The sequence below is a fragment of the Coregonus lavaretus genome (assembly GCF_964263955.1).
Source record: "Coregonus lavaretus genome assembly, chromosome: 30".
Lineage (NCBI taxonomy): Eukaryota > Metazoa > Chordata > Actinopteri > Salmoniformes > Salmonidae > Coregonus > Coregonus lavaretus.
This window is the reverse complement of record NC_140017.1, coordinates 15,206,566-15,222,293: the sequence shown is the minus strand read 5'-3', so window position 1 is coordinate 15,222,293 and position 15,728 is coordinate 15,206,566. Positions and strand designations below refer to the sequence as shown.

The window sequence follows — 15,728 nt, the reverse complement described above, 5'->3', positions numbered from 1 at the left end:
TGTATTGACTCAAGGGTGTGAATACTTGTGTAAATTAGATATTTCTGTATTTCATTTTAAATAAATTTGCAAAAATTTCTAAAAACATGTTTTCACTTTGTCATTATCGGGTATCGTGTGTAGATGGGTGAGGAAAAAATATATTTAATCAATTTTGAATTCAGGCTGTAACACAACAAAATGTGGAATAAGTCAAGGGGTATGAATACTTTCTGAAGGCTTGTGAAAGTATTTACCCCCCTTGGCATTTTTCCTATTTTGTTGTCTTACAACCTGGAATTAAAATGGATTTTTTGTAGAGTCAATACTTTGTAGAGCTACCTTTTGCAGCAATTACAGCTGCAAGTCTCTTGGGGTATGTCTCTATAAGCTTGGCACATCTAGCCACTGGGATTTTTGCCTATTCTTCAAGGCAAAACTGCTCCAGCTCCTTCAAGTTGGATGGGTTCTGCTGGTGTACAGCAATCTTTAAGTCATACCACAGATTCTCAATTGGATTGAGGTCTGGGCTTTGACTAGGCCATTCCAAGACATTTAAATGTTTCCCCTTAAACCACTTGAGTGTTGCTTTAGCAGTATGCTAAGGGTCATTGTCCTGCTGGAAGGTGAACCTCCGTCCCAGTCTCAAATCTCTGGAAGACTGAAACAGGTTTCCCTCAAGCTCAATTTTAGTCTCATCTGACCAGAGTACCTTCTTCCATATGTTTGGGGAGTCTCCCACATGCCTTTTGGCGAACACCAAAGGTGTTTGCTTATGTTTTTCTTTAAGCAATGGCTTTTTTCTGGCCATTCTTCCATAAAGCCCAGCTCTGTGGAGTGTACGGCTTAAAGTGGTCCTATGGACAGATACTCCAATCTCCGCTGTGGAGCTTTGCAGCTCCTTCAGGGTTATCTTTGGTCTCTTTGTTGCCTCTGATTAATGCCCTCCTTGCCTGGTCTGTGAGTTTTGGTGGGCGGCCCTCTCTTGGCAGGTTTGTTGTGGTGCCATATTCTTTCCCTTTTTTAACAATGGATTTAATGGTGCTCCATGGGATGTTCAAAGTTTAGGATATTTTTTTTATAACCCAACCCTGATCTGTACTTCTCCACAACTTTGTCCCTGACCTGTTTGGAGAGCTCCTTGGTCTTCATGGTGCCGCTTGCTTGGTGGTGCCCCTTGCTTAGTGGTGTTGCAGACTCTGGGGCCTTTCAGAACAGGTGTATACATACTGAGATCATGTGACACTTATTGCACACAGGTGGACTTTATTTAACTAATTATGTGACTTCTGAAGGTTATTGGTTGCACCAAATCTTATTTAGGGGCTTCATAGCTAAGGGGGTGAATACATATGCACGCACCACTTTTTTTTTTACAAGTTATTTTTTTCATTTCACTTCACCAATTTGGACTATTTTGTGTATGTCCATTACATGAAATCCAAATAAAAATCAATTTAAATTACAGGTTATAATGCAACAAAATAGGAAAAATGCCATGAATACTTTTGCAAGGCACTGTATGTGTTTTAGTGTGTGCATACAATGTTTGTAGGTTTCAGTGTGTTTGGTTACCATGCCAATTTTGAAATGTGAGAAAATGTGTACTTGTACATGACTCAGCTGTGAAAGAGCACCTGTTTAGCATGTCAGCGTGTGTGTGTGCAATGTTTGGTTGTTTGTATTCTACAGGCTCATGACATTGACAGATTGCTCACACAGTGTGTTTGTCTGTCCAGCCATCATGCCATGCCATAGAGATTAATGGAGAAGAACTCCTCACAAGTGACTGATTAACTGCTCTCACTACTTTTACTCCACATATAACAGGGGAGGGGGCTTATTTAAACGGAAAAGTTGGATGTAAAAAAAAGTATGCAAGTCTTTCAGCGAAATTGCACAGTCTTAGCAAAAACATGGTATTTCATCACCCTATGGTGACCCTCTTGAGATACAGTTGAAGTCGGAAGTTTACATACTCTTAGGTTGGAGTCATTAAAACTTGTCTTTCAACCACTCCACACATTTCTTGTTGACAAACTATAGTTTTGGCAAGTCGGTTAGGACGTCTACTTTGTGCATGACACAAGTAATTTTTGTAATTGTTTACAGACAGATTATTTCACTTATACTTCACTGTATCACAATTCCAGAGGGGTCAGAAGTTTACATATACTAAGTTGACTGTGCCTTTAAAAAGCTTGTAAAATTCCAGAAAATGATGTCATGGCTTTAGAAGCTTCTGATAGCCTAATTTACATAATTTGAGTCAATTGGAGGTGTACCTGTGGATGTATTTCAAGACCTACCTTCAAACTCCGTGCCTCTTTGCTTGACATCATGGGAAAATCAAAAGAAATCAGCCAAGACCTCAGATTTTTTTTTTTGACCTCTACAAGTCTGGTTCATCCATGGTAGCAATTTCCAAATGCCTGAAGGTACCACGTTCATCTGTACAAACAATAGTACACAAGTATAAACACCATGGGACCACACAGCCGTGATACTGCTCAGGAAGGAGATGCGTTCTGTCTCCTAGAGATGAACGTACTTTGATGCGAAAAGTGCAATCCCAGAACAACAGCAAAGGACCTTGTGAAGATGCTGGAGGAAACGGGTACAAAAGTATCTATATCCACAGTAAAACACGTCCTATATCGACATTAACCTGAAAGGCCGCTCAGCAAGGAAGAAGCCACTGCTCCAAAACCTCCATATAAAAGCTAGACTATGGTTTGCAACTACACATGGGGACAAAGATCGTACTTTTTGGAAAAATGTCCTCTGGTCTGATGAAACAAAAATAGAACTGTTTGGCCATAATGACCATCGTTATATTTGGAGGAAAAAGGGGGTTGCTTGCAAGCTGAAGAACACCATCCCAACAGTGAAGCACGGGGGTGGCAGCATTATGCTGCGGGGGTGCTTTGCTGCAGGAGGGACTGGTGCACTTCACAAAATAGATGGCATCATGAGGAAGGAAAATTATGTGGATATATTGAAGCAACATCTCAAGACATCAGTCAGGAAGTTAAAGCTTGGTCGCAAATGGGTCTTCCAAATGGACAAGCATACTTCCAACGTTGTGGCAAAATGGCTTAAGGACAACAAAGTAAAGGTATTGGAGTGGCCATCACAAAGCCCTGACCTCAATCATATAGACAATTTGTGGGCAGAACTGAAAAAGTCTGTGCGAGCAAGGAAGCCTACACACCTGACTCAGTTACACCAGATCTGTCAGGAGGAGTGGGCCAAAATTCACCCAACTTATTGTGGGACGCTTGTGGAAGGCTACCCGAAACGTTTGACCCAAGTTAAACAATTTAAAGGCAATGCTACCAAATGTATGTAAACTTCTGACCCATTGGGAATGTGATGAAAGAATTAAAAGCTGAAACAGTCTCCCGAGTGGCGCAGTGGTCTAAGGCACTGCATCGCAGTGCTAGCTGTGCCACTAGAGATCCTGGTTCGAATCCAGGCTCTGTCGTAGCCGGCCGTGACCGGGAGACCCATGGGGCGGCGCACAATTGGCCCAGCGTCGTCCAGGGTAGGGGAGGGAATGGCAGGCAGGGATGTTGGTAGAGCATGGCGTTTGCAACGCCAGGGTTGTGGGTTCGATTCCTGCGGGGGGCCAGTATGAAAAGAAAAAATAAATAAATAGATGTATGCACTCACTAACTGTAAGTCGCTCTGGATAAGAGCGTCTGCTAAAAAAAATAAAAAAAATAAAAATAAAAAAAATAAATCACTCTCTACTATTATTCTGACATTTCACATTCTTAAAATAAAGTGGTGATCCTAACTGACCTAAGACAGGGAATAGTTACTAGGATTAAATGTCAGGAATTGTGAAAAACTGAGTTTAAATGTATTTGGCTAAGGTGTATGTAAATTTCTGACTTCAACTGTATATTTATATTTTCATATGCAGTTATAAAATCAGTCAATCTAACACCAGGTTGCCTAAAACCATGCCACCTTGTTTGTCCACACTGCACTGCTCAACACTCCGCCCAGAACACTGACACTAATTGTAGCCGGGAACACATTGTAACACTGCACCTGAACAGAGAAGCCACTCAAGGCTACTAGCTACACTTTGCATCTGGACACCCCTCCTCTGTCTGCCTGCTATTCAGTTGTATTGAACACAGTGAACTCCTAGTTAGAAAGCTATCTCCCCCGTCCTCCAGCCACAATGAGGACACTACCTCTATCTTGGATGTCTCCAACATGTACACACATATTCAATGTATATGGTTTTCTCCACAAGGAATCAATCAATTAAATAATGCCAGAGAGAGTGTGTGAGGGAGAGCGGGAGACAAAGAGGTATTGAAGATAGAGCCTGGAGGATGGCTGGGGCTCGGGGAGGGGGGGCAAGGGTAGTAGTGTGAGGGAAAGGAATAGGCCATGGTCTGGGTCCAGAGTTACAGTGCCTTGCAAAAGTATTCATCCCACTTGGCGTTTTTCCAATTTTGTTGCATTACAAACTGTAATTTAAATTGATTTTTATTTGGATTTCATGTAATGGACATACACACAATAGTCCAAATTGGTGAAGTGAAATGAAAGGAACAGTGGTGCGTCCATATGTATTCACCCCCTTTGCTATAAAGCCCCTAAATAAGATCTGGTGCAACCAATTACATTCAGAAGTCACATAATTAGTTAGATTGCACACAGGTGGACTTTATTTAAGTGTCACATGATCTCAGTATATATACACCTGTTCTGAAATACCCCAGAGTCTACAACACCACTAAGCAAGGGGCACCAACAAGCAAGCGGCACCATGAAGACCAAGGAGCTCTCCAAACAGGTTAGGGACAAAGTTGTGGAGAAGTACAGATCAGGGTTGGGTTATAAATAAAATATAAAAAACTTTGAACATCCCACGGAGCACCATTAAATCCATTATAAAAAAATGGAAAGAATATGGCACCACAACAAACCTGCCAAGAGAGGGCCGCCCACCAAAACTAATGGACCAGGCAAGGAGGGCATTAATCAGAGGCAACAAAGAGACCAAAGATAACCCTGAAGGAGCTGCAAAGCTCCACAGCGGAGATTGGAGTATCTGTCCATAGGACCACTTTAAGCCCAGAGCTGGGCTTTACGGAAGAGTGGCCAGAAAAAAGCCATTGCTTAAAGAACAAAATAAGCAAACACATTTGGTGTTCGCCAAAAGGCATGTGGGAGACTCCCCAAACATGGAAGAAGGTACTCTGTCAGATGAGACTAAAATTGAGCTTTTTGGCCATCAAGGAAAACATGTCTGGCGCAAACCCAACACCTCTCATCACCCCGAGAACACCATCCCCACAGTGAAGCATGGTGGTGGCAGCAACATGCTGTGGGGATGTTTTTCATTGGCAGGGACTGGGAAATTGATCAGAATTGAAGGAATGATGGATGGCGCTAAATACAGGGAAATGAATACTTTTCAGTTTTTTTGTCTTATTTCTTGTTTGTTTCACAATAAAAAAATATTTTGCATCTTCAAAGTGGTAGGCATGTTTTGTAAATCAAATGATACAAATCCATTTTAATTCCAGGTTGTAAGGCAACAAAATAGGAAAAATGCCAAGGGGGGTGAATCCTTCCGCAAGCCGCTCTATCTGAGTGGGATTGGGAGAGAGGGACCCGTGTGTGAGAGGGACAGAGAGGGAAAAGAGAGGGACCCGTGTGTGAGTGTATGTATGATACCTAGCTTTTAGTGAGATGTCTGGCACTGGGCAGCATGTGTTAGCAATTTAGCACAAGCCTGTGGGCTGTGATCCGAGTACACCTCTCTCTCTCCTCTGCTCTCATCTCTCCTCCCACCTCACTGGAATGTTGATGTAAAAAAGACACATGGTGTGACAGTAGAAATTTATCAAATGCAGTCTAGACCTAGGGCATCCCACTAACGATTAGGGATACCACTGTGCCTATGAATAAGGCTGGAAAAAGCTGCAATGCACCGATACTATAGCAGGGATACAGGGAAAGCCCTCGGACAGCAGTCCTGTTCTGCAAAAAAGAGACTTGCTCTCATGATGGCGATAAGTGTCACATTCTCTAGGATGTGACTCTGGTAGTGACTCAAAGACAGGTAAGAGATTTTAGAGGTCATGCATGTGTGGTGTATGGTCCTGTATTAGAGTATTAGAGCAATATTCAGATGACAGAACATAAATGTTCCAGCATCTACCCTCTGCATGCAGGCCTGCAAAATACATTTACATTTTAGTCATTTAGCAGATGCTCTTATCCAGAGCGACTTACAAATACAGTACTTTACTCCAGCCATCACAATGAGCTGCAGACTGAGCCCACAGCTGACAGGCAGGGGGGTGAGGCGGGCCTGAAGGTTCTGGAACCGTCCCCTCAATTGGGCCTGTTTATTTACAGAGCAGTTAGCTAGCAAAACCAGCTCTCACAGGTATAGGAGCAGGTGAAGACCAAGATATACACACACCTCACACACACACACACACACACACACACACACACACACACACATCCACTAATTTCCCCATTTTCTATTTTAAATGTTCACATACATTGGTCATGTGTTGACTGCTGCAGTGCCTCTCATCTTTTACGCGCTCCCTCTCTCTGCTTTTTCCTAGCGTGACACTGAAACACTGTTCCTGTGCCAGACAAGCAGCAGACTGAGCATTCACTAGCCAAAGCACCAACAAATATCTCCCTTTTATCCCTCTCTCTGACCAACTCTGCTAAAGTCTATCCACACCAATACACTCCAAACGTGTATTTACTAGTGTTCAAATGTCTCACGCAACTTCAGTACGAGCCCTACTCTGCTCTTTTTCAATCTATCTCTCTGATACAGTATGCTGCTGGGGGTCAAAGTGTGTCATATGAGAGTACCGGTCAGTAGGGTGTAATTGCATTGTACAGCCTGTGTTGCTGCTTGTGTCCAGATGTTTCTGATCACAGAAAACATGTGGCCCCGGGGTTGTGCGCTGGACTGCCACAGGGGGCGCCACCGGACAGTATGTGGCAGCAATGGACGCCTTTACAAGTCCCTGTGTGCCTTCCAGAGAGCCCTGTGTGCCTTCCAGAGAGCCTAGGGGCTGCAGTTGCTCCTGGGTCTGTGTCCCTCCCCTCAATCACCCCCCCCCCCCCCCCCCCCCCCTCCTCCTCCGTCCGTCCCCCGTCCCACATTGCGGGTTAACTTCATGCAATTGTACAAATTGGAGAAAATGTTGCAGTTTTAAAGCATGTAAGAACATTTTGCAATTCTACTCATTTTGCCATGGGGCAGAGAGGAAAATTAGCTGTTTTACTGCTAATTTCCTGCAATTCTATACCTTTTGCCATAGGGTGGAGAGAAATGTTTGCAGTTTTTAATATGATATCTGAGTGAGAGTGACCAACAAAATCAGTGGGGGTCCCCTGTCTGGTAATTCGACCATGATAACAAGTTTAGACAGCTGGCCGCTAAACTAATTTAGCAATCTAATTGACTGACTATCAGGCAGTGGAGGCTGCTGAGGGGAGGATTGCTCATAATAATGGCTGAAATTGAGTTTAATGGCTGGAATGGATTGAATGGAATGGTATCAAACACATGAAAACCCCCCAAAAACAAATCTGATACCATTCCATTCACTCCATTCCGGCCATTATTAAGAGCCGTCCTCCCCTCAGCAGCCTCCACTGCTATCACTGACTGACATAACAAGAGAAAAACTACTGATGCACAACCACATTTCGAAATTGCACCTTGTGTATTCTACTATTCAAACTCTCAACAGAAAGTTGAGACCCCGACTGAGTTCTTAAAAACTTTTTTGTTGTGGAAATTGATCTGAGGGCCTTCAAAACGGCCGCCAGTTGACCATCCCTGATATATACAGTGGGGAAAAAAGTATTTAGTCAGCCACCAATTGTGCAAGTTCTCCCACTTAAAAAGATGAGAGAGGCCTGTCATTTTCATCATAGGTACACGTCAACTATGACAGACAAAATTAGATTTCTTTCTCCAGAAAATCACATTGTAGGATTTTTTATGAATTTATTTGCAAATTATGGTGGAAAATAAGTATTTGGTCAATAACAAAAGTTTCTCAATACTTTGTTATATACCCTTTGTTGGCAATGACACAGGTCAAATGTTTTCTGTAAGTCTTCACAAGGTTTTCACACACTGTTGCTGGTATTTTGGCCCATTCCTCCATGCAGATCTCCTCTAGAGCAGTGATGTTTTGGGGCTGTCGCTGGGCAACACGGACTTTCAACTCCCTCCAAAGATTTTCTATGGGGTTGAGATCTGGAGACTGGCTAGGCCACTCCAGGACCTTGAAATGCTTCTTACGAAGCCACTCCTTCGTTGCCCGGGCGGTGTGTTTGGGATCATTGTCATGCTGAAAGATCCAGCCACGTTTAATCTTCAATGCCCTTGCTGATGGAAGGAGGTTTTCACTCAAAATCTCACGATACATGGCCCCATTCATTCTTTCCTTTACACGGATCAGTCATCCTGGTCCCTTGCAGAAAAACAGCCCCAAAGCATGATGTTTCCACCCCCATGCTTCACAGTAGGTATGGTGTTCTTTGGATGCAACTCAGCATTCTTTGTCCTCCAAACACGACGAGTTGAGTTTTTACCAAAAAGTTCTATTTTGGTTTCATCTGACCATATGACATTCTCCCAATCCTCTTCTGGATCATCCAAATGCACTCTAGCAAACTTCAGACGGGCCTGGACATGTACTGGCTTAAGCAGGGATTTGAGTCCCTGGCGGCGTAGTGTGTTACTGATGGTAGGCTTTGTTACTTTGGGCCCAGCTCTCTGCAGGTCATTCACTAGGTCCCCCCGTGTGGTTCTGGGATTTTTGCTCACCGTTCTTGTGATCATTTTGACCCCACGGGGTGAGATCTTGCGTGGAGCCCCAGATCGAGGGAGATTATCAGTGGTCTTGTATGTCTTCCATTTCCTAATAATTGCTCCCACAGTTGATTTCTTCAAACCAAGCTGCTTACCTATTGCAGATTCAGTCTTCCCAGCCTGGTGCAGGTCTACAATTTTGTTTCTGGTGTCCTTTGACAGCTCTTTGGTCTTGGCCATAGTGGAGTTTGGAGTGTGACTGTTTGAGGTTGTGGACAGGTGTCTTTTATACTGATAACAAGTTCAAACAGGTGCCATTAATACAGGTAACGAGTGGAGGACAGAGGAGCCTCTTAAAGAAGAAGTTACAGGTCTGTGAGAGCCAGAAATCTTGCTTGTTTGTAGGTGACCAAATACTTATTTTCCACCATAATTTGCAAATAAATTCATAAAAAATCCTACAATGTGATTTTCTGGAAAAAAAATTCTCAATTTGTCTGTCATAGTTGATGTGTACCTATGATGAAAATTACAGGCCTCTCTCATCTTTTTAAGTGGGAGAACTTGCACAATTGGTGGCTGACTAAATACTTTTTTTCCCCACTGTACAGTACACACAATCTATACACACTTCTGCATTGATTTATATATGCCAATGGAAGTAGTAGAGGTCATTGCTGGACATCCCCCTTCAGATCCCACCCAGTCCAAGTGCCTGCGTAGTCAGGCCCTGGAGTCCAGTGTCCGGAGCCACACCGTCCCAGAATGCAGTGCGGACGGAAGCTTCCTGCAGGTACTGTCTGTCTTTCAAAATACAGAAAATCATAGCAAATCAAATTTTATTTGTCACATGCGCCGAATACAACAGGTGTAAACTTTACCGTGAAATGCTTGCTTACAAGCCCTTCCCAATGATGCAGAGTTAAAAATAATAATAAAAAGAAAAATAGTAACACAAGAGGAATAAAATACACAAGAATGGAGCCATATACAGGGAGTACCAGTACCAGATCAATGTGCAAGGGTACGAGGTCTTTGAGGTAGATACAGTATGTACATGAATGCAGGATAAAGTGACTAGGCATCAGGATAGATAATAATACGAGTAAAATAAAGGACAGAGTAGCAGCAGTATATGATGAGTGTACAAAACAGTGTGTCATGTTCTTTCCATGAGACTGACCAGGTGAATCCAGGTGAAAGCTATGATCCCTTATTGATCTCACTTGTTAAATCCACTTCAATCAGTGTAGATGAAGGGGAGGAGAGGTTAAAGAAGGATTTCTAAGCCTTGAGACAATTGAGACATGGATTGTGTACAGTATGTGTGCCATTCAGAGGGTGAATGGGAAACACAAAAGATTTAAGTGCCTTTGAACGGGGTATGGTGGTAGGTTCCAACACAGGCGCACCGGTTTATGTCAAGAACTGCAATGCTGCTGGGTTTTTCATGCTCAACAGTTTCCCGTATGTATCAAGAATGGTCGACCACCCAAAGGACATCCAGCCAACTTGATACAACTGTGGGAAGCATTGGAGTCAACATGGGTCAGCATCCCTGTGGAACGCTTTCGACACCTTGTAGAGTCCATGCCCCAACGAATTGAGGCTGTTCTGAGGGCAATGATCTATTATCTAATTATATACAATTATATTGTAAATTGGTGTACAATTCAGTCTATGACTGCGAGAAACCAATAAAACCTTCTACTACTACTTTAATAAAATGTTTTAGTGTAGATACAGTATGTACTGTAGATGTGGAGATAGAGGAAAGGGAACAGAGAGTGGCGAGTGGCAGAACGGGGGATTGAACCACTGCCTCCAGGGGCATAAGTGTTCTGGGGGGGCAGCACTACAAATAGACCATCCCCCTGCACCATACTAAAGTCTTGATACTGCAATGCTATGGTTTTATTGATGACCTTCTTCAGTATCCTGGTTGCATAGCATTATTTTATGGACATTTCCATCCATTTTCACTGTATTTTCTCTTAGCTTCATATACTTCTCTGGCTAACAATGCCACTGACACCCCAGTGAGCAGAATTGGTTGAAAGACTTCTGTTCAAGGTCTTCTCAACCAAAAATACGTATTTTCAATGTATTTTCCACGTCTTGTGCTCATAGGGTATAGTGTAGCCTCTACTGCATCTCCTCCTGTCAATGGTGGATGATAACACAGATTATATCAAATGGCAAAAGGGAGCAAACCATTGGGTAAATGCATTGTGATGTATGATCATAGTGACTAAATGGTTGAAGAGGAGTCTATGAGTTATGGTTGCAGACGTAGATCATTCCCATGGCTGTTGTTGCCCCCTTCAGCAACCAGCTTGACAGGAGCTACAGAGACCGATCTCTACCAGGTCAGATCATCCTACTGTACTGCACTATACCTGGATAGCTCAACAATGACCTTTCTTGTTTTTACTAGCCTGGTCCCAGATCAGTTTGTTCTTTCTGCCAGACATTGCCAGACATTAAAAACTATTCTAGGACCAGGCTAACACTAAGACAGTTCATTTGATTGGTACTTTCTATACTGAGTACCGTGGGTACTGTGTCAATGAGCTGTGGTGAACGCAATGTGGAGTCTTGTCTAGTTTACATCATAGCGGGTAGGCGTTCCTCATTCTGTCAAGACTCACAACTTAAACTGACCCCCTTGCCTTGCCTTAACACCCTCTCTCTGCTCCCAGGGTGCCCTGGGGCCCGGAAGAAAGAGTTCCTGCGGAGTCTGGTGAGAGCCCTGCAGCTGGAGGCTGAACAGTCTGGAATACTAATCCCTCACAGGTCAGTCTGCATACCACTCTATTTGCACTGAACAAAAATATAAACACAACAAGTAAAGTGTTGGTCCCATGTTTCATGAGCTGAAATAAAAGATCCCAGAAATTGTCCATATGCACAAAAAGCTTATTTCTCCCAAATATTGTGCACAAATTTGTTTACATCCCTGTTAGTGAGCATTTCTCCTTTGCCAAGATAATCGATCCACCTGACAGGTGTGGCATATCAAGAAGCTGATTAAACAGCATGATCATTACACAGGTGCACCTTATGCTGTGGACAATTAAAGGCCACTCTAAAATGTGCATTTTTGTCTGACAACACAATGCCACAGATGTCTCAAGTTTTGAGGGAGTGTACAATTGACATGCTGACTGCAGGAATGTCCACCAGAGCTGTTGCCAGATAAATTAATGTTCATTTCTCTACCATAAGCCGCCTCCAACTTCATTTGAGAGAATTTGGCAGTACGTCCAACCAGCCTCACAACCGCAGATCACGTGTTACCTTGCCAGCCCAGGACCTCCACATCCGGCTTCTTCACCTGCAGGATCGTCTGAGACCAGCCACCTGGACAGCTGATGAAACTGAGGAGTATTTCTGTCTGTAATAAAGCCCTTTTGTGGGGAAAAACTCATTCATTCATAGGCCCACCCCTGGCTGCGCCCCTGCCCAGTCATGTGAAATCCATAGATTACAGACTAATGAATTTATTTAAATTGACTGATTTCCTTACATGAACTGTAACTCAGTAAAATCTTTGAAATTGTTGCATGTTGCGTTTACATTTTTGTTCAGTATAATTAAACCCACTGGACTTACTGTTAAACCCACTGGACCCCCTACCATCTGTTTATATCTTGACCCCATCCCTCTATTTCTCGCTACGTCAGTCTGCATACCACTCTATTAAACCCTGTGGGCCTACTCATCCCATCTCTCTATCTCTCCAGTTCATCCCTCTCTTTCTCACTCTTTCATCTCTCCTCCCTCTCGTGGCCACTTAAATGCTCCGTACCTCTTTTTCCTTTCACTCTCTCTCCATCTGTCCGTTTTTCCTTCACTCAACCTCTTCTATTTTACATATCCGTCCATCTGTAATTCCCTGTTTCTCTCACCCTGCTCTCTCCAAAACCCTCCTCTATTCCCTGACAGATAGTAGTAGTATAGTGTATTTCTGAATACATTACCAATTTACCAGGCCACTGATTGGCTGTTGTGCCATAATGGATCTGATAGTACTCCAGCATGTGATTAAATATTTCAAACTTATCTTTAGATATACAGTGTATTTGTTCTCTCGAATACATATTTTTCATACCGATAGCCTTCCTGTTTATAAATAACTTGTTTGCTATTTTCGTCTCGACACAGAAATTGGAATATGGTTATACAGTATGTTCAATATGCCTGTCTGGAACAGTCTGGAACAGTCTGGAATACTCATCCTTTACAGGTCAAGCAGCATTGCCTCAGCTAAGGTTCAGGAATGGAGTGCTTGTGTGAAATTCATTATTTTATACTGACTGCAGGAATCTCATAAATATAGATTCACTGACTAGTCAGACTCTGTGGTTCTGTAAAAAACACATTGGAACATCATCTTCAGTATGTCAGCATGAGGCCCTTTAAGAAGTCACTCTCAGATTGGTGTCTGCTAGATGCTCTCTGCATGTGGCTCATCACTTATTTGATTTCAATTCAAGACTATACAAGCCAATACATGACAATTGTGTGCAGAAGAGAGATGCTACTGGTCTGAAATGTGTCATTTCTTTACCAGGGTTTCGGATGCCCCCCTGTCAGGCACCATGTCCCCTCCCCCATCCACCTCGGTCCTCTCCCTGGGAGTTGAGGAGTGGGACATGTCAGGCCCGGGTGGGGTGGATGGGGGGCTGCGGTGGCACTTCAGTCAGCTGGATACGGATGACAGTGGAGTGCTGAGCAAACGTGAGGCCCGGCCCCTCCGACTTTACCTGCGCAAGAGGTTAAAGCCGCGTCGCTGTGCTAAGAAGTTTGCCCAGTACTGCGACCGTGTCTGAGCTCAGTGCCTGTCTGAGGTTGTGAGGTGGGTTTGGGCTTTGAGAAAAAAAATCTGAAGAGGTGAATATGGGTTCAAATGTGGCTTTTTTATATGTTTAGTTTGTTACCACTTTGAGGTGACAGGCTTTGAGTTGTGAGATTAGTCCTTCTGTATATGTTATGTAAGACCTACTGTATTCCAACCCACTGCTTCTCTCTCCCTAGGCCTGTCCACATTGTATATGTGCTCTACTGTATCTTAGCATGAAGATGTGTTAAGACTAGCCACATTAAATTACATGGAGGGTGAGGAAGAACATGATCACTCTTAAGGGTTCCACACATACACAGTGTCATGCCATTTAGCCATATGGGTAAAGGATGTTAAGACCGTGACAAGAAGTGGTTTGAGCAGTAACAGAAGCTGTGTGTTCTCACCCTAGTGTAAAGACCTGTCAGCAACGTCCCTCAGGGGCCCAGACCACAGGAGGTTGGTGGCACTTTAATTGGGGACGACAGGCTGGTGGTAATGGCTGGAGTGGAATGGTATCAAATACAACAAACACATGGTTTCAATGTGTTTGATGCCATTTCATTTGCTCAGTTCCAGCCATTATTGTGAGCCGTCCTCCCCTCAGCAGCCCCCACTGGCCCAGACCCTCTCCATACCAGCTCCAGATTGGTCTCTGTGTTTGGGTTTCTCTCTCCTGCTCTCTCCTTCTCTCCATTCCATATACGAGAGGGTGAGCGAGAGGGAGAATGAGACAGAGGAGAGAAAGAGGGTCTTTTACCTCCTCAAGGTTGTGCTAGCTCACCAGGGATGGCTGTTTTTGGCTCGGTGTCAGATAAATTAAAAGGCTGCTGTGTGTTTATGTACATTTCGAGCCAAAATGGCCACCCTGTCAGTTATCAATCCCACCACGCCCTTAACCTCCAATGATTCACTCTAGCTGAGGTGTAGTGACAGCTAGGGGAGAAGGTGAGAGGTCTTGTAATGAGGCTCTATCTAACACACTTATCTGTCCCCCAGACACTCCTGGTGACAGTAATAGGAATAATGAGGAAGACCTCCAATGATTCAGAACGACTCGCCTGAAACAGAACTAAAGCACACAAGACATTGGTTAGAGGTGCTGTTGATTTAAACAAGACAATCATTAATTCATTCAATCTCTCTTTCTCCCCTTACCTCTCCTTTCCTATCCTGTCCTGTTTTACCTACAGAATCTGTCAGTAGAATCGAGGAGAGAAGGCAGAGGAGAGCATAGAGAAACAGAAGATCCAAGCCTGAAGTCCTGGGCCTGTATTTATCAAGCGTCTTAGAGTAGGAATGGTGATCTAGGATCAGGTCCATGTAATCTGATTCGTTATGATCTAAAAAGCAAAACTGATTCTAGAACAGCACTCCTACTCTGAAATGCTTGGTAGACCTAAATTCTGCTCCACTCCTGTCCAATTGTCATTGGAAGATCCAGTTGTACAGCATTTTGTAAAGCACAAACATCAGGCCTCAATTGGAGCGCCGTTGCAGAATATACAGCACACAGAATAGAGAATATAGTCTCTGCTTTATTTGAATGTGCCCTATGTATTTTGTGTTATTTTGTCGGCTATGATCATTTCCTCATATTCATGTTTATCAGTAAAGGTCTTCTGCTGTAAAACCACAATGTAACTTGTGTATTTGTCATTTTAATCCGTAAACCCGCGCTCAAATTTGTTGACCATAAATAAAATGGATTTTAAAAATACAATACTGTATTTATTATACCGTGTACAGATCCCTATATGGATTAACCCACCTGGGGAGCAAGTGGCATAGTAAAGTCATTTTACTCTCCAGGTAGGGTTGTCATCTGTTTATGTTTATGATGAATGCAACAAGAATTTCCAATATCTTTTGAAGGAATCACTGACAAATGGAGATGTACGGCGCTCAAGCCTACAATGTGACTGATGGAGGACTGGACATACTGTAAAAGACATTTGCGAGAGTAAAGCAGCGATTTTGAAGAGAGCAATTAGCTAATGCTGGGGTAGCATCTCCTGGGAAGGATGAGATGTGTTACATCATGATGGCTCATTGCAGTGA

The 15,728-nt window shown here is 43.3% G+C and overlaps 1 protein-coding gene across 1 annotated transcript; it reads left to right on the top strand.

The window, feature by feature from the left end:
• Positions 1-6,911: 6,911 nt before the first annotated feature.
• LOC311105756 (SPARC-related modular calcium-binding protein 2-like) lies at positions 6,912-13,656 on the top strand (the record flags this gene model as incomplete). The annotated part of the gene is made up of 4 exons (XM_084147964.1): positions 6,912-7,039; positions 11,150-11,190; positions 11,524-11,617; positions 13,398-13,656. 4 exons carry the CDS (start codon positions 6,912-6,914, stop codon positions 13,654-13,656), a joined length of 522 nt encoding a protein of 173 aa, XP_084004090.1.
• Positions 13,657-15,728: the final 2,072 nt, after the last annotated feature.